This window comes from Scleropages formosus, chromosome 17 (assembly GCF_900964775.1).
Source record: "Scleropages formosus chromosome 17, fSclFor1.1, whole genome shotgun sequence".
NCBI lineage: Eukaryota > Metazoa > Chordata > Actinopteri > Osteoglossiformes > Osteoglossidae > Scleropages > Scleropages formosus.
This window is the reverse complement of record NC_041822.1, coordinates 1,071,554-1,099,172: the sequence shown is the minus strand read 5'-3', so window position 1 is coordinate 1,099,172 and position 27,619 is coordinate 1,071,554. Positions and strand designations below refer to the sequence as shown.

Genomic DNA, 27,619 nt, shown 5'->3' with positions numbered 1-27,619 from the left:
AATGAAGAAATCTGTGTGAACTGTTGTTTTAATATACAGTTCTCATAGTTAGGTTTAAGTCATTTGGAATGTTGCTACGGAGTGAAAAGGCAGCAGAAATAAAGAGGAACGAAAAAGGAGAGCGATGTGGGGTGCGCGTACGCGCGCCAGAGCCGCTCCATTGGCTCCGCGGTTCTCCTCCTCCGAGCCCGAGGGGCGTGTAGCTGCTGGATGCAGCGAGTCGCATCGTGTCCAGCGCGAAAGCCGCAGCGCCGGGCTGCTCGTCCTAACAGAGACACGAGCGCTGCGCTTAGAAAGCCTGCATTGCTCATGTCACCGATCGGCTCGCCGAGGAGTCGCTTTCCCCTCCTTCCTTGATTTTCAGATTTTCTTGCTTCGCCTCGGGACGTCTGGGACTCGATGATGTTGGGAGCGGGATTTTGTTGTTCGTCTTCCTTCTTAAGTGTGTAAGTTTGTGAAAAATCACGGACGCGGACGTCCCTGTTTCCCGTTTCCACGCACTTGGCTGTGAGCACGGACTAAATTGAGCATCTCCGTTTGAGATCCCTGCATCGGTAAGACGTCCTAGATCGGTGTATGTATCACTGTGTGTGTGCGCGCGTGAGCGAGAGACTCACGCAGGAGCTGTGTCGCGCGCCCGCATTGTGCAGGTGGTTAAAGCGCTGTGCGTCGGCGTTTCTGCGCAACTGACCGCTGCACCGCGAGCAGCCTTGGGGTCTACAGAAACATACTTAACACACCATCCATGCCATGGTCCATACGTCTAACATCATGGCCCTGCACCGTTTTATCTTCACAGCACTTGGTATTTATGAACGATGCACACCGAGCAGTGTTATGTCTGAACATGAGGATCTCTTTGCGATGTGTGTATAGTTATTTTCATGGCTCCCTGTGACAGACAGTGGCGCATCAGTGAGATTTATTAAGCTTGGAGCATGGGGATCTGATGCATGATCCTGTGTGAAAGGTTAGAGTCTTGGTGGTCTTGGTCATCTGCTAAGAACAGTTGCCACTGTCTACTGTACCTGACAAGTGGGACTTGGTTGTGTCCTGCATACATGGAACATGGTTGCATGCAATTAAATCAGCTTGAGTTTCATTGAAATCAGAACATGAAGAGCACACTTGATTAAGTTGGCCTGATGCATATGTGTGGGCTTAGGATCAAAGCTCAGCTTCACCAAAAAGTGGACATACCTAGCTGGGCATGGATCATACATTACAGCCGACCTTAGAGGCTGGATACCAGGCTTGTTTTATCAGTGAGCAAGGTGGAACGGTTCTGTAGGCACACCACACCCGAAGTATGGTCTACATTTAGTTACATGTACTGTACCTAATTTATTCTTATTAATAAATAAACTTTACAGTTTTCCATGTAAATGTGTTGCTGTGTTACATAATGGCTAAGTATAAAGTGAAGAAAATTATTCATTTATTATTTATTTATATTCTATTATTATGTTATCGATTTATTATTTTTTGCATGATTTATGCTTTCTTTCAAATCACAGGAATAGCCTGAAGAGTGGTTTTTCAATAAAATATGAAGATTGGAAGCTGATCCTGTGCTTTTCTCTTTTAACATCAGATCTTTTAACTGTTCCAAATAATTTATATTGCATTTCTCACACAGATCTGAAACTAAGATGAAGGTTATTCTTTGAATTATATAGAATTGCAGTATATATTTTTTGTTTTGGAAGAAAATGAAATTACAATTAAACAAAATGAATGATTCTAAATAATTAAAAATCTTGCCATTGCAATAGTTACATGAAGATATCAGCAACACCCATGACCTTGGCATCTTATCATCCAAACCCGGCAGAGTTTGTGTTGAGGTAGTCGTTTGTCTCCCCGCTGTAACCAGGTAGCAGAATGGGAGATTGACTGTACGTGGCATTTGTATGACTAGTTTACATGCATTTGCTTACTGGAGTGAGTGGAGACAATGCATCACAGATCAATGCATTGATGCTGAGGACGGCCTGTGTGAAGGCACGCGTTCCAACAGCGGATGCTGGTGGGCGGCGCCAGCCTGTCTGTCAAGCTACTTGTGAAGGGAGACAATGGTTGTCCTCGGCAACATGGTGAATGCAAACCGCTCACACTTTAGATTGAACTAAAGCATTTTGTCCTTTCACACACACATACACACACACACACACACGTACACACACACACACACACACACACACACACACACACACACACACAAATGTAAGATGGTGACATGAAAGGTCACCTAACTCAAGGCGCTTGCCACTGTGTTCTAAATGAGGTGTAGTAAAACCCGGGACCCTTCTTTCTGAAATGTGTTCTTGTTAGTGAGGCTGCTCTGCTATCGATCCAAACAAATTAAATGGAAGTACAAATTGTACCCCCCATGGAACACCTTTATGAAATAGCTACGTTGCTATGGTTTGTATACCTGTCTGCTTATCATATTGTATGCCTTCACTAAGTTGGCATCTCAAAACTTATTACTAGATAAAAAAATACAAACAACTGTTCACCAATATTTCAATTAGTTTACCTCATTGTCTTGAAGGTATTTGGTTCCTAAACCTGGCTATCAAGAGGCAGGATTTCATTTTCCACAGAAGAAGTGATATGAAATTAGTAGCATGGGTATAAAATATATTTATACTTAATTATGAAGGTTAATATTACATAATATGAGATTTGAAATTTCTGTTCTGTAATTGCTTGTGATCTATTTCTGGCTAATTTCCTGGTATGTCTAAGATGTAGACCTTTTCTGTTTATTCTTCAGTAGTAACTGGCAAGAAATAATCTCTATGCAATTAAATATGTCACAATATTGGCAAACATACTGCGGTACTATACCCTATAACTGCTGGATAAGGATACTTTGTGGATCTGACATAACATGATAAACCATACATCATGTGGCGCAGCAGCAAGACCGTCGTCCCAGTTGCAGGATGTTTCCACATTTAATCCCAACAGCAGAATAGGAACATGCTGAACAGCTTCTTCTCCTGCAGCTTATGTGGGACATCTTGGTGCCTAAGTGTACATTCCCACTGTTGATAAGCAAAGCTGGGAGTTTACAGTGACAGACTGCGGACCACCCAGGGTGGGAATCCACATGCCTGTGTGGAATTTACATGCATTATGGCTCATTTTATGTCTGCTGGCTGTGCATCTCACAATATCATTTTGGTTTTTGAGTGTGCCAGTGGTTGTTTGTGTGCTCATGAGTGAGCAACAAAGGGAAATATGTGAATGAAATCTTAGCTCTGAAAGGAAGATTATTTTAATGTACAAAAGTCTGTGATCTCCTTTTCTGAAGTATGAGAATAAAATGCCTATGTGGTATCTTTACATATCCAATACTATTCAGTGCTAAATTCTCACTATGACATCTTGGACCTATTTTTAAACGATACATCTATAAATAATAATAATTTACATACTGAAAAACAATTCACACTCTGCCTTTTTAAATTTTTATTAACAACAGAGCAGTACAAGATCACAGCAACACAGAGAGAAACTGTATGCTGAGGACATCCACATATACTAAAAAATGGCAAAAGGCTACAACATTTCACATGTGTGATAAGTAGCACTTTCTGCAAAGTCTCAGAAGGGTATGCATCCATCCATCCATCCATCCATCCATCCATCCATCCATCTTCCTCCGCTTTTATCTGGGGCCGGGTCGCGGGGGCAGCAGTCCGAGCAGAGTCCTCCAGACTTCCCTCTCCCCGCACACCTCCTCCAGTTCCTCTGGGGAAACCACAAGGCATTCCCAGGCCAGCTGGGAGACATAGTCTCTCCAACGTGTCCTGGGTCTATGGCGAGGCCTCCTCCCAGTGGGACAAGCCCGGAACACCTCCCCAGGGAGGCGTCCAGGAGGCATCCGGAACAGATGCCCAAGCCACCTCAACTGGCTCCTCTCGATGCGGAGGAGCAGCGGCTCTACTCCGAGCTCCTCCCGGGTGACTGAGCTCCTCACCCTATCCCTAAGGGTGCGCCCAGCCACTCTGTAGAGGAAACTCATTTCTGCCGCTTGTATCCGCGATCTCATTCTTTCGGTCATGATCCAGAGTTCATGACCATAGGTGAGGGTAGGAACATAGATCGACCGGTAAATTGAGAGCTTCGCCTTACGACTCAGCTCCCTCTTCACCACAACAGACCGGTACAATGATCGCATTACTGCGGACGCCGCGCCGATCCGTCTGTCAATCTGCCGCTCCATTTTTCCCTCACTTGTGAACAAGACCCCGAGATACTTAAACTCCTCCACTTGAGGGAGCAGCTCCCCCCTAACCCGGAGGGGGCAATCCACCTTTTTCCGACTGAGAACCATGGCCTCGGATTTGGAGTTGCTGATTCTCATCCCTGCCGCTTCGCACTCGGCTACAAACCTCCCCAGTGCACGCTGCAAGTCTTGACTTGATGAAGCCAACAGGACCACATCGTCCACAAAAAGCAGAGACGAGATCTTGCGGCCACCAAAACAGACACCCTCCGTTCCCTGGCTGCGCCTAGAAATTCTGTCCATGAAGATAATGAACAGAATCGGTGACAAAGGGCAGCCCTGGCGGAGTCCAACATGCACCGGGAACAGGTCTGACTTACTGCCGGCAATGCGAACCAAGCTCCTGCTCCGGTCATACAGGGAACGAAGAGCCCGTAGCAGCGAGCCCCGAACCCCATAATCCCGAAGTACCTCCCATAGGATGCCACGAGGGACACGGTCGAATGCCTTCTCCAGGTCCACAAAACACATATGGACTGGTTGGGCAAACTCCCATGAACCCTCCAGCACCCTAGTGAGGGTATAGAGCTGGTCCAGTGTTCCACGGCCAGGGCGAAAACCGCATTGCTCCTCCTGAATCCGAGGTTCAACTATCGGTTGGATTCTCCTTTCCAGTACCCTGGCATAGACTTTCCCAGGGAGGCTAAGCAGTGTGATCCCCCTGTAGTTGGAACACAATCTCCGGTCCCCCTTCTTAAAAAGAGGGACCACCACCCCGGTCTGCCAGTCCAGAGGCACCGTTCTCGAACTCCACGCGATGCTGCAGAGGCGTGTCAGCCAAGATAGCCCCACAACATCCAGAGACTTGAGAAACCCGGAGCCTTGCCACCGAGGAGTTTTTTGACTACCTCAGCAACTTCAGCCAGGGTAATGAACGAGTCCCCCTCCAAGTCCCCAGTCTCAGCTTCCTCTACGGAAGGCGTGTCGGAGGGATTGAGGAGATCCTCAAAGTACTCCTTCCACCGCCCGAGGACATCCTCAGTTGAGGTCAGCAGCGCACCACTTCCACTGTAAACAGTGTTTGTGGAACACTGCTTCCCCCTTCTGAGTCACCGGACGGTTTGCCAGAATCTCTTTGAGGCCGACCGAAAGTCTTTCTCCATGGCCTCACTGAACTCCTCCCAAGCCCGAGTTTTTGCCGCGGCGACTGCCAGAGCCGCGCTCCGTTTGGCCCGTCGGTACCCGTCAGCTGCTTCAGGAGTCCCATGAGCCAGCCAGGCCCGATAGAACTCCTTTTTCAGCTTGATGGCATCCCTTACTTCCGGTGTCCACCACCGTGTTCGGGGATTGCTGCCACGACAGGCACCGGAGACCTTATGGCCGCAGCTCCAAACCGCCGCCCCGACAATGGAGGCACGGAACATAGTCCATTCAGACTCGATGTCCCCCACCTCCCTCGGGACCTGGTTGAAGCTCTGTCGGAGGTGGGAGTTGAAGACCTCTCTGACAGGGGCCTCCGCCAAACGTTCCCAACAGACCCTCACTATGCGTTTGGGCCTGCCAGGTCTGTCCAGCTTTCTCCCCCGCCATCGAATCCAACTCACCACCAGGTGGTGATCAGTTGACAGCTCAGCCCCTCTCTTCACCCGAGTGTCCAAGACATATGGCCGAAGGTCAGAAGAAACGACTACAAAGTCGATCATCGACGTCCGACCTAGGGTGTCCTGGTGCCAAGTGCACTGATGGACACCCTTATGCATGAACATGGTGTTTGTTATGGACAAACCGTGACTAGCACAGAAATCCAATAACAACTCACCACTCGGGTTCAGATCAGGGAGGCCGTTCCTCCCAATCACGCCCCTCCAGGTATCACTGTCGCTGCCCACGTGGGCGTTAAAGTCCCCCAGTAGAACGACAGAGTCCCCAGTGGGAGCGCTTTCCAGCACGCCCTCCAGGGACTCCAAGAAGGCCGGGTACTCTACACTGCCACTAGGCACATAAGCACAAACGACAGTGAGAGACCGTTCCCTGACCCGAAGGCGCAAGGAGATGACCCTCTCATTCACCGGGGTAGACTCCAACACATGGCGGCTAAACTGGGGGGCTATTAATAAGCCCACACCCGCCCGCCGCCTCTCACCCTGGGCAACGCCAGAATAGTGGAGAGTCCACCCTTGGTCGAGAAGAGTGGTTCCAGAACCCAAGCTGTGGGTGGAAGTGAGCCCGACTATATCTAGACGGTATCTCTCAACTTCCCGCACCAGCTCAGGCTCCTTCCCTACCAGTGAGGTGACATTCCAAGTCCCAAAAAGCAGAGTTGGCGCCCGAGGTTTGGGTTGGCCGGGCACTCGGCCCCGACCACCGCCCAAATCACAATGCACCGGCCCCTTACGGTCTCTCCGGCAGGTGGTGAGCCCACCGTAGAGCGGCTCCACGTCATGGCTTCGGGCTGAGCCTGGCCAGGCCCCGTGGGCATAGACTTAGCCACCAGGCGCTCGCATGTGAGCCCCGCCCCCAGGCCTGGCTCCAGGGTGGGGCCCCGGTGACCCCATACCGGGCAGGGTAAACGATAGCCTTGATTTTTTCTTCATAAGGGGTATCCAGAAAAAAAAAATTTATTTTAATTATCATCCTCATAGAATGTTAATTTCCCTAGTGTAGAAATTTAAGCATTTTTCTCATACACATATTTATAAAGGAAACGTTATCACTTTATGGGTTGTGGAAGTAATTCTGTCAGTCCTGTATAAAATTAAAATGTAATAATGTAACAAGGACTGTTTTTAGTTGCCATGAAGTATTTTTAACATGACTTACTTATTGTCAGCTTTTTGACATTTGACAAATGACATTTATATTTCCATTATATGTTTAAGGTAGGGGGGCGTGGTGGCGCAGTGGGTTGGTCCGGGTCTTGCTTTCAGGTGGGTCTGAGGTTCGAGTCCCGCTTGGGGTGCCTTGCGACGGCCTGGCGTCCCGTCCTCGGTGTGTCCCCTCCCCCTCCGGCCTTATGCCCTCTGTTGCTGGGTAGGCTCTGGGACAAGCGGTTCTGAGAATGTATGTGTGTGTGTGTGTGTGTGTGTGTGTATGTATGCACACACATATGTTTAAATATATCTATAGTGTATCACCCAGTTGAGATACAGGGGAACTTGTCTGCAACTAACCAAAGAACTTGATTACTTCACGACAGCCATAAGCCCTTATAAGGCTGATGTTCTTACATTTGATTATTTAAAAATCTGCTAATTATTGCAATTTTAGGAACAGCTTAGAGACTTTTCCCATGTGGTGGACACACATTGGAAATCAACACTCTTCTCTGTCTGCCTTGTTTCCAGGGCCTGAAATGTTGGAGTAGGCGTGGACCAACAGCTGCTGGACTTGCTCCACAGGACTCCAGTTCACGGTGAAAATCAGTTAAGAGGGACCCTTTCAACCTCAAAGAGCAAGATGGCAATGGGACACCTGCTCATCGTTCTGGCATTTCTACCCATGGTGAGCCTATGTCTGCCCTCCTCTTTCACTGCCCTCATACCCTCTCATTATCATGAGCATGGAGATGTGACATGTGATGGTACTGGGCATGAATATGTGTCTTTCTGTGTGTGTGAACAGTAACAGTGTTCTGGTGTGTTTGAAAAGCATCTCTGCAAGATGATGTCTGTTAGTCAAGTGCACTTTCCTTCCAAGAGTGACATTCTGAGATGTGTGGATTGAGAGGGCTGTTGCTGGAGGGCATAGTACAGGGATCTCAAAGTTAGTCACTGCAGTGCTCTACACATGCAAAAACTGATCAGTTCACCCTTCTTAATAACTTTATTAAATACTTTTATGTTCAATATTTCTGTTTCTTTTTTAAATTGAATTATTAAATGTTGAGACTGCAGGTTTTTTGTGCACTGTGTTGAAGAAGTAGCCCAGTTTACTATAATGCTGCTCTGTGGAAGGACACTAGCATGCAGCAGCTAATTGACTGCTATTTAGATCAATTAAATGAGATTAATTGACTGGAATGAGTACAGTCACATAGGGGTGCGGTGGCGCAGTGGGTTGGACCACAGTCCTGCTCTCCGGTGGGTCTGGGGTTCGAGTCCCGTTTGGGGTGCCTTGCGATGGACTGGCGTCCCGTCCTGGGTATGTCCCCTCCCCCTCCGGCCTTACGCCCTGTGTTGCCGGGTAGGCTCCGGTTCCCCCGTGACCCCGTATGGGACAAGCGGTTCTGAAAATGTGTGTGTGTGTGTGTGAGTACAGTCACATACTGGTTTAAAAAATTTAAAAAGCAACATACAGAAACTCACACACACACATACAGAAACTGTCAGAAATATATACAGAATATATATACAGAAATACATATAATACATAAAGGCCCCTGCCTTGCTGTTCATTGATTTCTGTACTTGATTCAACACATTTTGATGTTTTCAAAAACTTCCTGACTCACAGTTGTTAACCACTTGTCCAAGTCAGTCACAGTTTTCTAGAGCCTATCTCAGAAACACAGGATGCAAGGCTGAGGACTCTACACCCAGAGCATGATACCAGCCCTTCACAGAATTTCAGAAACTTAAATATTTGAATGGTCTTTTGTTGTTCAGATCAGAACATAACAAAACATATACGCTGTATAGCCTGACATCTTAATGGGTGCTGTGTTTAATGATAGTTAAATGATTAATTAAATATAATTTTGTATTTAGAATAAATGAGAACACAGTAAACTCTGATGTTAAATAAATAAACAACTGACTAAACGGTTAAAGGCATTTATTTTATTTTTTATTAATGTAGAGTACCCTTAACAATTTCCTTCTGGAAGCTATGGCATCTAACTGTAAATAGATATAATCAATATCACTATTTTATAAAACTCTTTTTAATTTTATATACTTAGCATAAACAGAGAAAGACATATATAAACAATGTAAAAATAATACATATTGTACATCGATGTAATATTTTTGGCTCAGAGGTAAACACCTCTGATGCTTGAGGAAAAAAAGAAGTACTTCAAAATATGTTTACTTTATTCCTTATTTATACTTGATGTATAAGGTGTAGTAGCTTACTATCCTAGTGAAGGAAAAGGTGATACCGAGAAAAGGCTGGCACGTCTAGGGTTGTGTTGATAGAAATAAAGTAAAAATCCATTGGCATGATTGCAAAAGGCAAGCTTTAATTTGTGACGCTGTATTACCCATTGTGTTTGAATGGGAGAGTAAGTGTGTACATGTGAGTCAGCTACCCTGTAATGGACTGGCATCCAGGGTGTAGAGCCACTCAGCATTGCACCCAGTTCTTCTGCGGATAGACTAGTTCACTGTGATCCTGCTCAGGAAAAGTGGTTAATGAAACTGCATTGATGCATAAACTTTACAGAAAAAAATATGTTTTTATTGTCCAGACCCTGACCTTGGAAGAGCCTGACTGAGAGAAAAACCTTTTTTGTCTTAACTTTCTGTTATTTACCACTAATTTGGTGAATGGTCATTAGTGAGAATTCTGCACTTTTTCTGCAGAATTTGTAATTCCTGCTTTAAACTTTGTAATGATTTACACTTTGGCACCTAATCAACATTAGGTCTAAAATGTAGAGACAATTACATATTGACAATTAGCTTATGCTTAGCGTAAATGGGTTTAAACTAACTACTAAATATGACCTTATCCACCAAGTAGCTGGGCACTGTGTTTAATTTTGTCGTGATCTTGTCTTAATAATCAATCTGTATTCTGCCTCTTTGCATCAGTCTCACAAGTGCTGTCAGTTTCATGACTTATCTCTGAATTTATAAAATATCAGCATGACCATGCAATTAAGGATTCATCACAAAGAAGACAATACAGAGGAGAATAATTTGTGATATAATTCCAACAAGAAGAGTGGAATTTATTTGATATTACTAAGCAGAGAAAAACATGGACATGTTGTACGTTCTTAGTTCCTGAATGATGGCTTTTACTGGTAGTTTTGTGGTTTTCTTTGGAGAAGATATCTATGCCGGTATCATGTGACATGATGTGCTTATTTCTTTTCATACAGCTTTCTGGGGTGTCCAGTGTGTGTGGCAGAGGAGATTGTTGGATGGCTGATTTACTCTCAGTGTCAATGTGAACCAACTGGCAAACAGTGCTAGAGTCAGCTGACACACATTATCACTGTGTAAACCCATCCACATTTAGTGCTTGAGTCATCTGGCAGAACTACTGAGTACCAGCTGTTAAGCAACATATAGCGACTAATGTATAGTTCCAGCCAAAAGACAGAGCTGTAGTGTGTCTGCAAGCTCCTGTAAACGAATAAAAATCACAACAAAGCCAGCAGGCACATTGTTTGACTCTTTTTAGCCAATCAGCAAACAATGACAAAGGCACCTGGGGGCTCCAGGCTCCTGTAAACTCATAAGTAAAGACTGATTCCAGAGCTCTGAGCTGCAGAGGGCAGCAGGTGGCATTGTGGTAAGAGTTGTCAGTCAGAGGACCCAAGTTTGAATCCCACCTCCTACTGTAGAATCCTTGAGCAAGGTACTCACTCTCAACTGGTACAATAAATACTTCACAGTAGTATAAATCAATGTAAGTAGCTTAACACAGTTGCTTTGGGGTAAAAGCATCACTTAAGTAGTGTTGTCTCATCCAGTAGGCGATACACTTTACAGCTCTGGTTCATTGACTAAGGCACTTAAATCTACATCTATTTTCATCCCACCTCTGACACAACTGTCATAACCCTTCCAGACCCCAACAGCTCAGAAACAGAAATGTAGGATCACAAGCTTTATTGGGCCTTGGCATGGAAAGTCAACAGCACTCAAAGAGTGTACACATACCTTGCTAAAACTACAGACAATCAGAACATGGGAGTCAGTAATCCCCCGATACCTTCCAACTGGGCAACAGCTATTAACATACAGTGGCAGTGCTGCATTATGGGAGAACTACAGCTTCCCCCTCTGCCGCTACAATATTTTTTTCAGAAATGTAACACATTATTCATAAAAATACCAAGTCCTGCGACAAGATTTTAAGATTATTCTTAAAACAACACTGCTATAGAAAAATAATGGTATACATACAATATGGTATTGTATTTTTATGATGCACTATTATTTTCGCTTTCATTTCTAAATTTGTTTTCTTTCCATTTTTTCTGCACCACCAAAATACGTTTTAAATTGCTAGCCATTTTAAATAAAATGCACATCATAAACAAAATATTCTGCAAATACAACATTTTTGGAAATAAGATGCAATGGCTGATAGACACACTGAGTGAGTCAATAAAAAATATGGTGCCTTGTGGCAGCAAGGCCAGCCGATGTTTTCCTACAACAGATGGAGCAGTCATCATTAGACATTGCAACCAAATGTTGCAACTCAAAAATAATTCAATTCAATTCAATTCAATTCAATTTATTTTTATAGAGCGCTCTTCTCACGCAGTGACACAGAGCACTTTAACACAAGCATAAGATAAGAAAAAGAGATACAAAGAAAGAAGACAGTAGACTAATGGCTACCATAAAAAAGTACTTTTATAGAGCTATAAATATACCTACTGGCCACCGGGGAAAGGAACAAAAACTCCCAAATGAAGGTTGAGGGAGAAAAAACCTCTGGGGGTCCATGGGCCAGTAGTTGCCCACCCCTCCAGGGCATTCTAGAAAGTAACAATTGTAAGCCAGTGTAACAAGTAATAATGATAATGTTGATAAATGTAAAAAGAATGATGGGACAACCTTTGTAAGACTGGGTTGCCTTAAGCTGCATATGTCATAAGTCGAAGACCACCTGTACTACTTTTGGGGGCAGAAATCAGCTTGATTCTTCATTGTAACATCTCCTATCTATGGTGTGGAAAGTGGGACACTGGAATCCAACAAATTTAGTCACAGATGTTGTGAATGGCGACATCTCACTGCACACACAGTGCGGGGTCGGGGGGCGGGGGGTGCAATCCTAGACAGGGAGCCGTATGGGCCAGTGCGTTGTGATTTGGGTGGTGGTCGGGGCCGAGTGCCCGGCCGACCCAAACCTCGGGCGCCAACTCTGGCTTTTGGGACTTGGAATGTCACCAGTAACAATGCTTTCATAGAAAACTGTCAAAGCAACAACAGGTTATTTACATGAGAATTAAACTTAAAGTATTGTGCCACTCAGGCTGATGTGTATATTATTAAATGGCAACGTTACTAAGAAAAAGGATGCTAAGAAAGCTGTTATGTTATATGCGCAGCATCTCCACCCCATCATCATCATCATCTGAAACCGCTTGTGCCATATGGGGTGTCGCAGGGAGCCGGAGCCAACCCCAGCAATACAGGGCGCAAGGGGACACACCCAGGACAGGACACCAGTCCATTGTAAGGCACCCTCAGCAGGACTTGAACCCCAGACCCACCTGAGAGCAGGACCCGGTCAAACCCACTGTGCCACTGCACCACCACACCCCCCTATATGTAGTATATGTTCAGCTGTATCTTTCAAGTTGCTGCTATAATGGGTGGGAATGGAGTGTGCAACTCAGCTGTTCAGTGTCATTATTCAACTGATGGTGATGGTATATTGCTTTTCAAACTATATTTAGATTCTTACAGAAGAGTTTTATTCTGGAACATCGCTATCCCCCTGAAATAAGTACATACATATATTCATACATATTCATTTAAAAAATTATTTGTTTAAAAAAATCATTATTGTTAATCAATTATTCAAATAAAATAACTAAAAATGAAATAGCTAAACAACAACACTGCACATCAGTAAATCATGTCATAGGAAATAAATGCTTCGGAACTATCACTGTGGGATCAGAAATCAGCTTTCTGACATGATGTCTAATCAACATATGTGTTATTACAGTATACATGTGTCCATTCCATTCTGTGACCTCTGTGTACAGTACACTACCTATCAGCTCTGAACTTGACACATGGGCAACAAGACTGGAGCAGCAGAGCACAGCTGAGGCACCGCGAGCATTCGACAGCTACAGAGAGTGACAATGTCATGGTCGCAGAGACAGACGCCTTGGTTCCTTTTCACAGAGACATAAAAGAGAATAGATTTCATTTTCTGTGCAACCAGTTCCAATAGCTTTATGTGAACAGTCAGTTCTTCAGCTATATGATCTGCTGTTATAGGCTAAATGCAACATGTGATGATGACATCTGACATCTGTTTATGAAGGTAACCCTTTAGCTCAATCAGCATTTGAATGAGTGACTGAAAGAATGAATGAATGAAACTTTATTAACCCCAGTGGGAAATTCACTTTGGTTGCGGCAGCATACAATATAAATACAGCTATATATACTGTAAATACATACACAGCTTTGTCATATATGTATGTAATACACACACAAAGTAGCCAAACAGATAATATAAGTAGAAAAAAATAGTAAGGTTTTTCCTGCCAAAAAAAATCAGTAGAGATGAGAATGCTTATCATTGCTGATAATATGGTGAGTGGGAACTGTTCCTAATACCTACAACTGAACAATTTTAATAAACTTGTTTTGAAGGTGTGTCCCCCATACTTCACTTATGTTCCCTGTTGCAGTAAATTGTTGATTTTGACAGATATAACACTTAGAACTGTGATTTGATTTGGAGCATTAGAGATTGAGGGAAATATTTAATCAAGGGTAAGAAGTACGGATGTTCTATGCAATCCGCAAACACCCCACCCCGCCAAATGCAATCCCTGTTTAACAAACAAAACACTCTTGGAGTGAATCTTGTAGATTCCATTTGACACACAGAGCAACCAGCGTTCCAAATGTGTCTCAGTAAAACTGTTCCTTTTTCTCTCCAAGTACAACATCAACATCTGTACAGTGGAAGTTCTAACAAGCTTTTCCAGTAAGCCTACATGTAGGTGTGCAGTTAAACTACTGGGCACATGTCAGGAACCAGCCCTGGATCGGTCACCAGGCCGTAGCAGGACACAGATACACAAAGAAACCTGGAGGGAGTTAATTAGACCACCTAACCAAGGTTTGGTCTCTTTCTTTTTTCTGTTCTGAGACTTTTATCTAAAGCATTTTACTCTTTTATACAGTTATTGTAACAGAACTGTTTTTAGTATTTTTGCTGAAGCAGTTCAGGATAAGTATATTGCTCATTACTATCGCAGGATCTCTTGTAAGACTCAAACCAGCACCATTCAGGCTACGTAAGGCCACAAGAGTTACACCTACCATATCTTCGCACAGATTTACACACACAAAGAACACACAATACTTGTACAAAACACATGCTAGTTGAGGACTCAAGCAGGGTTCAAGCCACTTACTTGAAGTTGTAGAATTAATTCGTGACGTGTTTGTATAGACAGCCTGGTGAAAAGTGGGAGTATGACAGTTTTCAATATTTTATACATAGTTGCACATTTAACCATGTATTGCCTATCAAAAAATCAAAATTCGAAGTATGGTTTCTACTGAATGTCTATCACCAGCTCACCATCGTAAAGTCGAAAAATTGTAAGTCGAACCATTGACTTAGTGGAGGAGGCCAGAATGACGAGGAAATTAGTGTCTGTTACAGGCAATAGCTCACACCCCTCCAGTAACTGCCATAAAGTCCTTTAGTCACCAGATCATTCAGTTACAACGCACAAAGAAGTGCTTTTTGGGGTCCTTCTATCAAACAGCCACATGATTCCATAATGCCAGTCAAATACAGGTTAGGTGATACATGGAAGTACATTAAATATGGCCAGTCATTGCACTGGTTTAATCTCTTTTACTCTTGTGCTAGTGTAATTGTAACTCAGTATTGATATTTCCATTTTTCTTGTTATTTATTTGTGTTTTTTTTTGCTTTTTTCAGTATAGCTGGATTTTGTGTCATCTGTTATCCTATCCTATCCTATCCTATCCTATCCCCTTTACCATCATGTTGCCCTATTATCAATTACTAGTTAGAAGTGAATTTACACAAATAGTGGTTAAGGGAGTTGCTAAAGGGCTAAGGAGAGCTCTCATTAGGGGCTCTGTGGTTTGACTAAATGATGGTAAGAAACTTCCAGTGGCGCATGTAGTGCAGTCAGCGGTCAGCAATTACATTCCCCTGTGGATTACAGTAACTGCTATGTTGCAAACAAGGAAATGAGGAGTCAAAATATGGCAAGCACTGTTTCACCAAACAGTTACACTGAATTCTATAATAATACACACACACACACACACATTTTCAGAACCGCTTGTCCCTCACGGGGTCACGGGAAACCGGAGCCTACCCGGCAACACAGGGCGTAAGGCCGGAGGGGGAAGGGGACACACCCAGGACGGGACGCCAGTCCGTCGCAAGGCACCCCAAGCGGGACTCGAACCCCAGACCCACAAAAGAGCAGGACTGCGGTCCAACCCACTGCGCCACCGCATCCCCTCTATAATAATAATAATAACAATAATAATAATAATAATAATGATACATCAGCTAATTTTATTAACTGTAATGATATCAGCTGTAATTAATCTTCAGCACAATAATCTTTTATCGCTAACCATCAGGGTATACACTACAAACACATTTGTCGAGTTCTGTAATTCTCGAACAGTCCAGAATACGCTGACAAAGGGTGGTCAAGTCTGCTTCCTTCAAGCATGGTTAGCTTTAAGTCCTGTGAAACCATTGTCCCGATGTTAATCTGCCATCAACTGCTTGTTGGAAATCCTATTTTATTTCCCTTAGGATGGTGCCTTTATAGAGGGGTGTGGTGGTGCAGCAGGTTTGGCCGGGTCCTGCTCTCTGGCGGGTCTGGGGTGCGAGTTCCGCATGGGGTGCCTTACGACGGACTGGCGTCCCATCTTGGGTGTGTCCTCTTCCCCTCCAGCCTTGTGCCCTGTGTTGCTGGGTTAGGCTCCAGTTCACCGCAACCCTGTTCAGGACAAGCAGTTTCAGCTGTTTGTGTGTACATACATAAACTTGCTGAATGAGCAAAGTCATCTGCAGACAGCTTTTTGGAAAGAGGTAGAGATCTCCGAAATCTCTGCGAGGACTTTTTTTGGGCCCTCATCCTTATTAAGATAGCATTTAATAAGCTGATGTGGGATCCCATTGAGAGGGTTCATATCCAGGGTTACAGTTCCATATGAGGGTCTCAGCCACCGCAGAGGGGAAGGAAATAAAGGAAATGAAGGGAACAAATGGAGCTCATTCTGCCCTCATGTCTGGTGCTGGAAGCTGTGAGATCTGGACAGCTGGTCCAGCACCACTGTGCCCTTGCCCTTGGTTACAGAAACTCTTGTCTTCTGCAGAATAAGATCTGTAACTATGCCCTCTGTGGGATGTAACACTTTTTGGTGTTTTACCTTTGCAGTGTGTAACAGTCATTGATGTGTAACTCTGGTCTCTGCATTGTGTGTCATTCTCCAGTGTATAACTGATCCCTGCAGTGTGTAACTCATCAGTGTGTAACTATGACCCGTGGTGCTTTGCAGGTGTGCACCATGCTCTCCGAGCACTCGGACTGCGTAATCAAACGTGAGCACGAGAAGTGCATGGAGAAGATGTCCAGAGAGGAGTCCACTGAGGAGCTGGGACTGGGTAATAGATGATCATGCTCTGTGTGTGTGTGTCAGTGCCTCTGCTGTCTGGGCATCTGTTTGTACCCATGCCTATCTGTCTCTGTTCATGAAGGAGTGTGTGCCTCTGTTTGTCTCAGTGCACCTGTGGGTCAGTGTGTGTGTGAGTGTGTCTGTGACAGACAGTACACCTGTGTGTCTGCACTATATGTACGGCCACTTCATCATCATAAAAAAACAAGATGACTGTTTCTTATATTTATGAACAATTTGTTTAATAGTTGCCTCTGTCATTATCTTTGCTGTTCTTACTTTAATATAAAATGGCTCTTGTGAATATGTGTTATATGTGGTGATCTGTCAACTGTTTTGCCTGCAACCCTATGAATTTGTGTGTGTTTTCAGGATAGAGTGCTACATAAGAATAAGTGGTTTTGTAAATTATTTGATTTTTTTGGGTATGTATTTATGTGGTATTTATATTTTTTTCTGCTAATATGTGAGCATGTTTGTGGAGGTGTGTACTCTTACAGGCTGCTGTTTTCCATGCCTTGTGTGAGCATAATGAAGTGTGTGTTTATGTGTGCGTGTGGCAGTAAGGAGGACTTTGAGGTCTGGTTACACATGTAAAGAGGACAATGGCCACATAGCTGACAAGGGGTATATTCAGTTGCTTTCAAGAAAAGATTTTACAGCATTCACAGAAAACACAACGTTTGCACTTATCAACATTTGTAAATTGTATACATTCCGCAATGTCAGATGTTCATTTAAAAATGTAAATTGTCTTAAATCTGTTACTCTCTGCACTTGTAGCATCACTAAAAGACAATATTTAATAAAAAAAAAAAATGTTTTCTGCACCTTAAAGCAAGTTCAAGAGTAGGTATTTGAGAAAGAAATATTTTAAACACTTATGAAACTAGAAGCTGACATAGATGGCATACATATGTACACAAACAAATTCCCACAGAAATTTGCATATAGCACATACGGTTTTGTTTGTCCAATACTGTTCTCCAAAATAATGTACAGTGATTTATTCATGACTGGGTAATTTTTATTGTATCAATTCAGGGGAAATACCTTGATCAAGAGTACTGCAGCAGGAGGTGGGATTCATACCAAAGTCTTTCAAGTGTAAGGCAGCAGCCCCAGTGCCATCAGCACCCATCCGGATGTATGCTGACAGCTGATGGTTGTTGGGAAAGGGCTGTGTCAGCGAAGAATGTCCGCAGGAGATGGGCTGTCAGCAGAGCACTCCCCCACCCCTGCTTGCTGAGTTGTTCCTACCTTTTGTCAGGTTCCACATGATGGGCAGCATTTCTTGCTGGCAGCAGCTCAAGGGTGTGACAGAGCTCAGGGTCTCTAAACACGGTCTGTGCTTTATGCAATCATTTATTAATTCAATCATTGGATACATTTCGTCAAAGTTATTTGTACTGATTTATCCATTTATATGGTTCGGTAAATTTTGCTGGAGTAATACAGCATATCTTGGTCAAGGGTACTAGAGTGGAAAGTGGGATTCGATCCTAATTCCATCTGGTGCAAGGCAGTACTACCCACAGCTGAACATACTGTGGCCTGAAGAAACAGAAGCTGGGAATGGGATCTGAATGCTCAAGGGAGGCTTAGTGTTCTAACCCCAGATATGATTTTGGGAAAGCTGCTTTTTATTAGCTTTTTGGACCAGTTTTATGGCCTCTTTCCAAAAGTGGAGAACTTTTAAGCTGGACTCAGGATTTGTAGTTAGATAATGATTTGCTATTCCAGCTGCAGCACTGCATGTAGGTGACAGTAGAGGAGGCATGTTCAGTGACAAAGAATGTACACTTATATCCTGAATGTTGCTGGTTCAAGTCCCAGTAGACATCCATCTGTAGTGGGCTGGAAAAATTTACTTGACTTGAATTATTAGCTCAGGTTTTAAAGGTAGACTAGGCAAAAAAGCAAATACAGTAAGCCTGGAAATGAATGCAGCTGCTGAGTTTGAAAAATAGTCTCTAATCTGTAAGGGGTGATTTCACGCCTCTCTCTGACTGGTTGCAGTGTTAGTGAATTGTGCAGTATTTCCCGTGTTTGCGCATTTATATCCAAGTTCAGTTTCTGATTGGTAATTACTGATTTATGAGTTGTTTCTGATTGGCTGGAATGTTATTAGTTTTCTCTTTTTTAAAATACACGATTTCTGCAAGAAAATTTCACTGTCCGTGCATCAAAAAATAATCAAACCAATTTTTTCTTGGAATACGTAATTGTTCCCAGGTTTTCAGTTCCTGTTTTTCATCTCCTGATGAGTGTCCTGGGGCAAAAAATGCACAGAAATAAAGTACGTTTCCCATTAGGAGAGTGAACATCACAGACGTTTAACGTGACTTCAGTTAGCAAAGTTGCCGAATCATCCAATTTTTCTGTTGTTTTAATATTAATAGAAAAACAGGAAGTCATATAATGAACGGAAAGGCAGCTGCTTTATCTGGGAGATGCAGAAGCATGCGTGAATATGGCTTTCATCTTGACTGGAGTCATTGCTTGGAGGTTATTTCAGGCTAAATGCTCTTTGTTGAAATTGTTTGCAATTAACCGTTTGCCAGTGATCACGCAAGGCCTGTTTTTAAGGAGATCCCTGTCCTGTGTGCGTTGCATTAAATTTACTTTTATTCATTTAGCAGACGTTTTTCTCCTAAGCAACGTACATCTCCGAGAATAATAAAAAAGTCTATTACATCATCAGAAGGAGAGATTTGGATTCAAAGACGTGATTCTTGAGTACAGTCAATTTGTCACATACCACCACATGGAGCATTATACAAGTAGCTGCATTTAGGTTTTTTTCATTTTTCAACAAATAATTAAAAATTATATGTTTATCTTGCACTTGCACAAGTGTTTGTACTTGAATGTCACGCAAGCGCTTTCACAATCATTGGCACAGCCAGATATTTTTACAGACTGCTAGCTAATGTGGATAAATGAAGCCCTGAGCAAACAAAATTTCCATTGCCATGCCGGCGGCTTTTTGTGTGTCTGGAGTGCTTGTATTTCCATGCCCTCTGGGGTCTAGTCCTTTCAGTGGAATCAGTGCAGCACAGAGCGACAGACACACGGTGGACATCCTGCCGTGAACTGTGTGTGTGTGGATGAACAATGGGGTGTAGCTTCATCCAGATACAGTGATCCTGCTGTGCATGATCAAAGCATGCTGAGATAGTTGATGCTGCAGACAAAAAGGAGGGGGGAGGAAAGAAGAAGCAAAGACAAAAACAGCAGGGGACAGGAGGAAGAGGCAAGAGAAGAAGAAAAAGGGAATGGTCATGGGGTGGTCTGGGTGCAGGAGTGTGTATGCCATCATTTCAGAAGGACATTGTCCCCAGGTCTTCCAAATGCATTTGAACACACACACACACACACACACACACACACACACACACACACACACACACACACACACACACACACACACACGCATGGTTCATTTGAGTCTTTGTAATCCCACATTCCCATTCTGCACTGGTGGTCCACATAACAGTACTTATCATTATTTATACCTTCCTCATATGGAGATGCCAACCCTTTCAAGTCTTACATTAGCTTCAGTACAGCTACTTTTTTCTTTTATTTTCTTTCAAAAGAAATTGCTAGATTAATTCTGTGTAAAGCATTGCAATAGTGAGCAGACTTGCTCATAAAACACTTGACTATTTGTAACACGTGGGGGGTGTGGTGGTGCAGTGGGTTGGACCACAGTCCTGCTCTCCGGTGGGTCTGGGGTTCGAGTCCCGCTTGGGGTGCCTTGTGACGGACTGGCGTCCCGTCCTGGGTGTGTCCCCTCCCCCTCCAGCCTTACGCCCTGAGTTGCCGGGTTAGGCTCCGGTTCCCCGTGACCCCGTATGGGACAAGCGGTTCTGAAGATGTGTGTGTGTGTGTGTGTGTGTGTGTGTGTGTGTGTGTGTGTGTGTGTGTGTGTGTGTGTGTGTGTGTGTGTGTGTGTGTATTTGTAACACAATAAACCTAGGGGACAGCTGGTAGTGCAGTGCTTACAGTAACTGCCTTTGGCTCTGAAGGTTGCAGGTGTGATCCCTAGCTCTGGCTGTAGTGCCCTTGAGCAAGGTACTTACCTTAAGTTATTCCAGTAAAAATTACCCAACTGTATAAATGGGTAAGTAACTGTAATAATTGTAACCTTAACATTGTAAGCTGCTTTGCAGAAAAGCATCAGCTGAATGAATAAATGTACTGTAGCATTGTAAAGAATTAGACATGTGACCACACACACTGTCTGCAGCTGCTTGTCTTAGTGGGTTGGGGCCTGGCCTGAGGGTGCACCACATGGCAGGCCCTGGCCAAGTCTGCTGTACCCCCCTGGATGTGTGACCAGGAGATTCCAATTTGAGGAAGAGCACTGTGCTGGTGTCTTCCACAGAAGCTTGTTGTCTGATTTTGTTGGAGTAGATGAGTGTAAAAGAATATTGATTTTTCCAGGATATGTAACTACCTCTGGATATAATTCTTTCGGTACACATTTATATGGTGAAAAGGTTTCCACAATGACAGAGTAGGTATTACTATCTCCTCACAGCACTTGAGCTGTGCCTTTGGATATGAGTTTGAATCCATTCTGTGTGGTGTTTGCATGTTCCCTTCATGTTAGCGTGTGTTCCCTTTGGGTGCTCTGGTTTTCACCCACAGTACATGGGGTTGTGTTTTGGGTGAATGGTGACTCAAAGCTGCCATTAGTAAGTGTGTTTCTGTTACATTGCTCTGCTACCTAAATGTTTGCTGTCTCTGGAGAGTCTAGTGCAATGTATCTAACATACTGGAAGTGACTTTGGATAAAGGTTCCAGCTTAATACTACTTAGAAACCATTGTATGTCATTTTGGAGAAACAACTGCTCGGTCAGAACATGTAAATGTGACGAAGTATAAAGGCAATGCTTTCTCTATTCTACATTTGTGTGCAGTGATCTCTGTTTCTGTCTGTCTGCCTGCGGGCTCCTTGAAGAACTGGGCTGTAGATATGAGGTTTGAAGGCCTCAGTCTCCACATTCACTGATACGGACTGTCAGTAAGGAAACAGTTTTGCTGACAGTAAGGACGCACATGGCCTCTGTGTATCTCTCCCTCTCTCAGCCTGCCCCCCCCGCAATAAATTTTAGATACTGCAATAAATTTTAGAGAAATGTCATGTGGTCTGTAAGGGGTGCGGTGGCGCAGTGGGTTGGACCACAGTCCTGCTCTCCGGTGGGTCTGGGGTTCAAGTCCCGCTTGGGGTGCCTTGTGACGGACTGGCGTCCCGTCCTGGGTGTGTCCCCTTCCCCTCTGGCCTTACGCCCTGTGTTGCCGGGTAGGCTCCGGTTCCCCGTGACCCCGTATGGGACAAGCGGTTCTGAAAATGTGTGTGTGTGTCATGTGGTCTGCTTCTCAGTAGTAGGTCACCAGAACCTTAACTAACATGCTAATAGGTTTCTAGCGCACAAGTTGTTACCTTTGCATTGATTCATGGCAACTGGTCCAGCCAAAAACTTTGAGGACCTCTAATGGTGGTTTTAGTGTTGTTTTCATAATGTTTTTTTGTTATTAATTTTGTTTTGGGAGGGTAGAGTGGTTGTAATGGTCTGTGCTTAAAACTGAGAGGGAGGGATATTGACAGGAAGCCCTTCACTGTTGTTTTTGTGTTGTCTCTTTGTATCTATACAGTTCATCCCATACAGTTCATCCTTTACATCATATACAATTTTATTAAATGCAAATATGTTATTATAAGCCACTTGAATGCAAAATGTAAACACACACACACCCACACACACGTATTTATTGATATAAAAACAAACTCATTTTTTCTTACCCCGGTAGCCATCTTTAATCCATTGCTGAAAATGGGGTGGATAGCAAAAAGGCGTATAGCAAGAGCCCATTTCCAATTATTCCTTATGAGGACAGTTATAGTCAGCTCCCAGCCCATCCTGAAACCCCAGGTAACGTTGAAAAATGTCTTTAAAAATTTATGTAAATTAAGAAATATTGTAAGAAACCACCCAGACTGTGCAACAGAAATATGGCTTGGGAGACAGAAGTTTCTGAACACAAGCTTTATTGTGTCTTTGAATCATTAGAAATCAGTACTCACAGAGCACACACACGTCTAGCCAAAAGCTCTCAAACAACAGAACAACACGGGAGTCGTTAATGCCCCATAACTCCCCACAACGGTTGCCCAAAAACTATTTACATCCACTGCAGCAGTGCTGCATTATGGGAGAGCTACCACTCCCATCACCGCCGCTACAATATGTTTTATTGCATTTTTTTGTCCATTTAGGTTACGCAATATAAGAAATATATTTTTAATAAGGTTGTAAGTTTTTCCTGAGACACTTTGACAAAAAAGGTGTTATAGTTGGTGATTTAGGAATAGCAAAGAAGGGTACTGTATTAATTTTTAAGAGGCATTATAGTGAAAGTGCTGATACCAAGAGAGCAGACAGCAGGGTACACCTGTATTTTGTTTTTTTTTTTTTTTTTTGTCTTTTTTCATTTCATCAATTAACAAACTGCCTTTTCCCAACTATAACTATCTTTTTTTATTTTTTGTAAACTCTGGAAAATATATTTTCATATCATGCTGCAATGCACAGGGGGCATGGTGGCATGGCAGCATGGCAGCGCAGCAGTGCAGCGGGTTTGGGCAGGTCCTGCTGTCCCGTGGGTTCAAGTCCTCCTTGGGGTGCCTTGTGACGGGTTGGTGTCTCACCTTGGATGTGTTCCCTCCAGCCTTGTGCCTTGTGTTGCTGGGTTAGGCTCCGGCTTGCTGCAACCCTGCTTGGGACAAGCAGTTTCAGACAGTGTGTGTTTGTGTGTGTGTGCTGCAATGCACTGAACTGTCTGGTCATTCTGATGTGTAATCACCTGCGCTGGCAAACTTCCACTACTCAGTTGGTGTGAATTTTTGCATTTTTTTCCGCTTTGAGGGCTACAGAGTCCTGCCTGAGATATGAACTTACAGGCCACACTTTGTTCCCACAGCACAACGTCTGCTGAGTCCTTGGACAGTGACAGGATCCATTGCGCTGCAGACACCCTTCCCCCCATGACCCCCCATCCCTCACAGTACCACATTGGTATTCAGGCCTTGCTGCTTCTTAACTTACAGGAGAAAAGCAACTGCCCGTAGGCCAAAACCCACAGCCCTGTGCTGCATAGTGTTGTGTAGGAAGTATGTCTGCTCCCCAGCGCAGCACTATGCTGCACAGCATCTCTGCTTAGTAAAGAGACACACGTGAGGGGATGTTGAGGGTGCGAGTCCTCACTTGTCTTGGAGCTATGTGACATGCCACCATCAGACGTTGCCCCGCATGGTCCTTCATGCATGTAAAGACTGAGATACATAATTTCATTTAACATCCAGGGTCATTATTTTCATTGTAATATTTGCTGAGATTTAAATTTTTCAGTTTATCCAACAAAGGGGGGGGGGGGGGGGGGGGGGGGCGCGGTGGCGCGGTGGCACAGTGGGTTCAACCTGGTCCTGCTCTCCAGTGGGTCTGGGGTTTGAGTCCTGCTTAGGGTGCCTTGCGATAGACTGGCGTCCCGTCCTGGGTGTGTCCCCTCCCCCTCCAGCCTTACGCCCTGTGTTGCCGGGTTAGGCTCCGGTTCCCCGCAACCCCGTATGGGACAAGCGGTTCAGAAAATGTGTGTGTGTGTGTGTGTGTGTGTGTGCTTATCCAACAAAGGGGCGGGGGGCGTGGTGGCGCAGCGGGTTTGGCCGTGTCTTGCTCTCTGGTAGGTCTGGGATTCAAGTCCTGCTTAGGGTGTCTTGCAATGCACTGGCATCCTGTCCTGGGTGTGTCCCCTCCTCCTCCAGCCCTGCACCCTGTGTTGCTGGGTTAGGCTCTGGTTAACCGTAACCCCACTCAGAACAAGTGGTTTCAGCCTGTCTGTCTATGTATCTAATACCACTGTTTTTGCTGGTGCACTTTATATGAGTAGCTGCATATAAAATTGATAGGAAGTACTGAGATGAACGTGAAAGATGAGGTGATGCAAGTTTAATGAACAGTTAGGAGATCAGGAGAGAGGTGAGTTCAAAAGATGTGTTTTGAGACCCTAATTGAACGTTAAAAGGGATTCAGCAGTTCTAAGAGACAGAGGGAATTCATTCCGCCACAACAGAGCCAAAAAAGAAAACTTACACATCTTTAGATTGTAGTCCTCTCAGGTGTAGGACTATCAAGCAGTCAGAGGTGGAGGAGCATATTATTCTCACTGGGCTGTAGGGAGTGATCAGGTCCTGTTGACGTGCAAAGCCTTGACCTTGATGTTGTAGTCCATAACCTGAGCTTTGAACTTGATACAAAAAATACATTGGAATTTTCTTCTACCCTACTCTTAACAGCAGGGTAAAGTATGCTGTGCTGTAGCTCTTCCTATTGCCAGAAGAGGAAATGCCTCACCATTTTGACATTCCTGCTGTAGGCTGTCCATGGATGTGGGACAATCTGACCTGCTGGCAGTCAGCAAAAGTGGGAGAGGTGGTAGTTGTGAATTGCCCTGAACTCTTTGAGTTCATGAGCCCGGATTATGGTGAGTTATTTACCTGTTCTTTTCCTCTATATTGCATTTGTTAATTTGCATTGTATTTGCGTACCATTTGCATGCATGCATGCCCCTGTGCGTGTGTGTTTGTGTGTTAAACTTTACCAGCTAAAATGTACATCTTTTTGGTGTTTATGCAGTATTTTATTGGGTTTTGGTAAAACATACAGATACTGTAATTAAATGTATTTTGGTATGTATCAGCTATTTTGTTTAATGTGCATGTCTGTGTAAACATCTTGCTGTGTGTGTGTGACAGTGAGGATGTGCTTGTATGTGTACTTTGTAGCAATGGAACTGTATGTTCCTTTTCTTGTCACATTTTTGAAAATTATATTCTCACAATCATAAGAGATCCTAGAAAAAAAAAAAAAAAACAACTGTTAGTATGGAAACGTTTATACAATTTAAAATGCCTTTTTTATCAAAGATTTCTTTTTTAAATAAACTAAAGGTGCCAAAAGTTTTCCAATTTTTTTTTTTTTTTCTTCTATAGTGGGATAAAGAACAATTATTTTTTTTATAGTGGAGTGTCAGTGTGGGGGGTGTGGTGGCGCAGTGGTGTGGTGGGTTGGACTGGGTCCTGCTCTCCAGTGGGTCTGGGGTTCAAGGCCTGCTTGGGGTGCCTTGCGATGGACTTGCGTCCTGTCCTGGGTGTGTCCCCTCTCCCTCTGGCCGTACGCCCTGGGTTGCCGGGTAGGCTCCGGTTCCCTGCGACCCCGTATAGGACAAGCGGTTCAGAAAATGTGTGTGTGTGTGTGTGTGTGTGTGTGTGTGTGTGTGTGTGTGTGTGTGTGTGTGTGTGTGTGTGTGTGTGTGTGTGTGTGTGTGTGTGTGGGGACATAGTGGTGCAGTGGTTTTGCTGGGTCCTGCTCTCTGGTGGGTCTGGGGTTCAAGTCCTGCTTGGGGTGCCTTGCGATGGACTGGCATCCCATCCTGGGTGTGTCCCTTGTGCTCCGTGCTGCCAGGTTAGGCTCCGACTCACTGCAACCCTGCTTGGGACAAGTGGCTTCAGACAGTGTGTGTGTCAGTGTGAAGTCTCTGCAATGCCAGGTGTGTGTTTTTGTGTATTGCAGAACTGGGAAAGATTAGCAGGAACTGCACTGAAGACGGCTGGTCAGAGCCCTTTCCGCACTATGTGGACGCCTGCCTCTTTGACGAGAACACCACCAGGCCTGTGAGCATCTTTCATCCCCCCTATTGCCTGCATGTGATCATGAATGGTCCTGTTATAACCAAATTTTCATTCCCAAAATTTGGTCTGGGAAATGTTCTCTCACTTTCTATGGATTTTTCACTTCCCTGACAGAAGTATTAATCCAAACAGTCCACCTTGACCAAACCCGTTTCCCTCAGAAGTATAAATAGCCCTCAGACTGGACAGTTTGGCAAGTCACAGCACAAGTGTTTATAGTTGGCCCTTGTCTCTTCTTAGCCATATTGACTTGACCACCACTCCATTCCACATTATGTCCCAGAATGAAACACCGTCAAACTGTTTATTAATCTATTTACTAATATGTATTAAATATTACTAATATGAAGGGGGTGCGGTGGCGCAGTGGGTTGGACCACAGTCCTGCTGTCCGGTGGGTCTGGGGTTCAAGTCCCGCTTGGGGTGCCTTGCGACGGACTGGCGTCCCGTCCTGGGTGTGTCCCCTCCCCCTCCGGCCTTACGCCCCTGTGTTCCCGGGTAGGCTCCTGGACCCCGTATGGGACGAGCGGTTCTGAAAATGTGTGTGTGTGTGTGTGTGTATTACTAATATTTAATATCAGCAATAGTGTGATTACTAATTAGTATATATTAGCAACTAATATTGCATTAATAAGATGTATTTATGTGCAAAGAATGCAATGTAATAGGAGACCAAAGCTCCTCTGTGAACTGCACCTGTTATACAAATTGTAGAAACCCCAAATATATTAAGTTCCCATGCTGGAGGATTGTTTCCCTAGTGAGCTAAAAACTACATGACATTATCTTGATATTAAACAAAACAAAACAAAACAAAAAAAAAACTGAGCTTTTATATATGCATCCCATGGTATTTTCTAGTAAATGTTTGTATTCTACACTGTTAGTATTTTACATAACATGCCTATCTTAGCATTTACAGAGTATATTGAAGCAAAGCCATTCCAAACAGCATTATGATGTCAGCTATGCGATGCATAAAGAAAATACAACAATGAACAGAAATATTTTTGACATTTTAAACAGAATAAAATAAATTAGAAATG

The 27,619-nt window shown here is 44.0% G+C and overlaps 1 protein-coding gene across 4 annotated transcripts in view; it reads left to right on the top strand.

The window, feature by feature from the left end:
* The first annotated feature begins 240 nt into the window (after window positions 1-240).
* The window catches only part of LOC108930991 (pituitary adenylate cyclase-activating polypeptide type I receptor-like), a 43,845-nt gene continuing 16,466 nt past the window's right edge, over window positions 241-27,619 (top strand). For 2 of the 4 annotated variants that reach the window (XM_018746550.2, XM_018746533.2), the window contains exons 1-5: window positions 241-554; window positions 7,588-7,744; window positions 16,699-16,804; window positions 25,259-25,366; window positions 26,455-26,555. In XM_018746550.2, coding sequence (XP_018602066.1) covers window positions 7,700-7,744; window positions 16,699-16,804; window positions 25,259-25,366; window positions 26,455-26,555 — 360 coding nt within the window. In that variant the 5' untranslated portion in view covers window positions 241-554; window positions 7,588-7,699. Of the gene's footprint in view, window positions 555-7,587; window positions 7,745-12,586; window positions 12,613-16,698; window positions 16,805-25,258; window positions 25,367-26,454; window positions 26,556-27,619 lie in introns of those variants that run through there. The other 2 variants (XM_018746541.2, XM_018746558.2) reach the window with 2 other exon arrangements.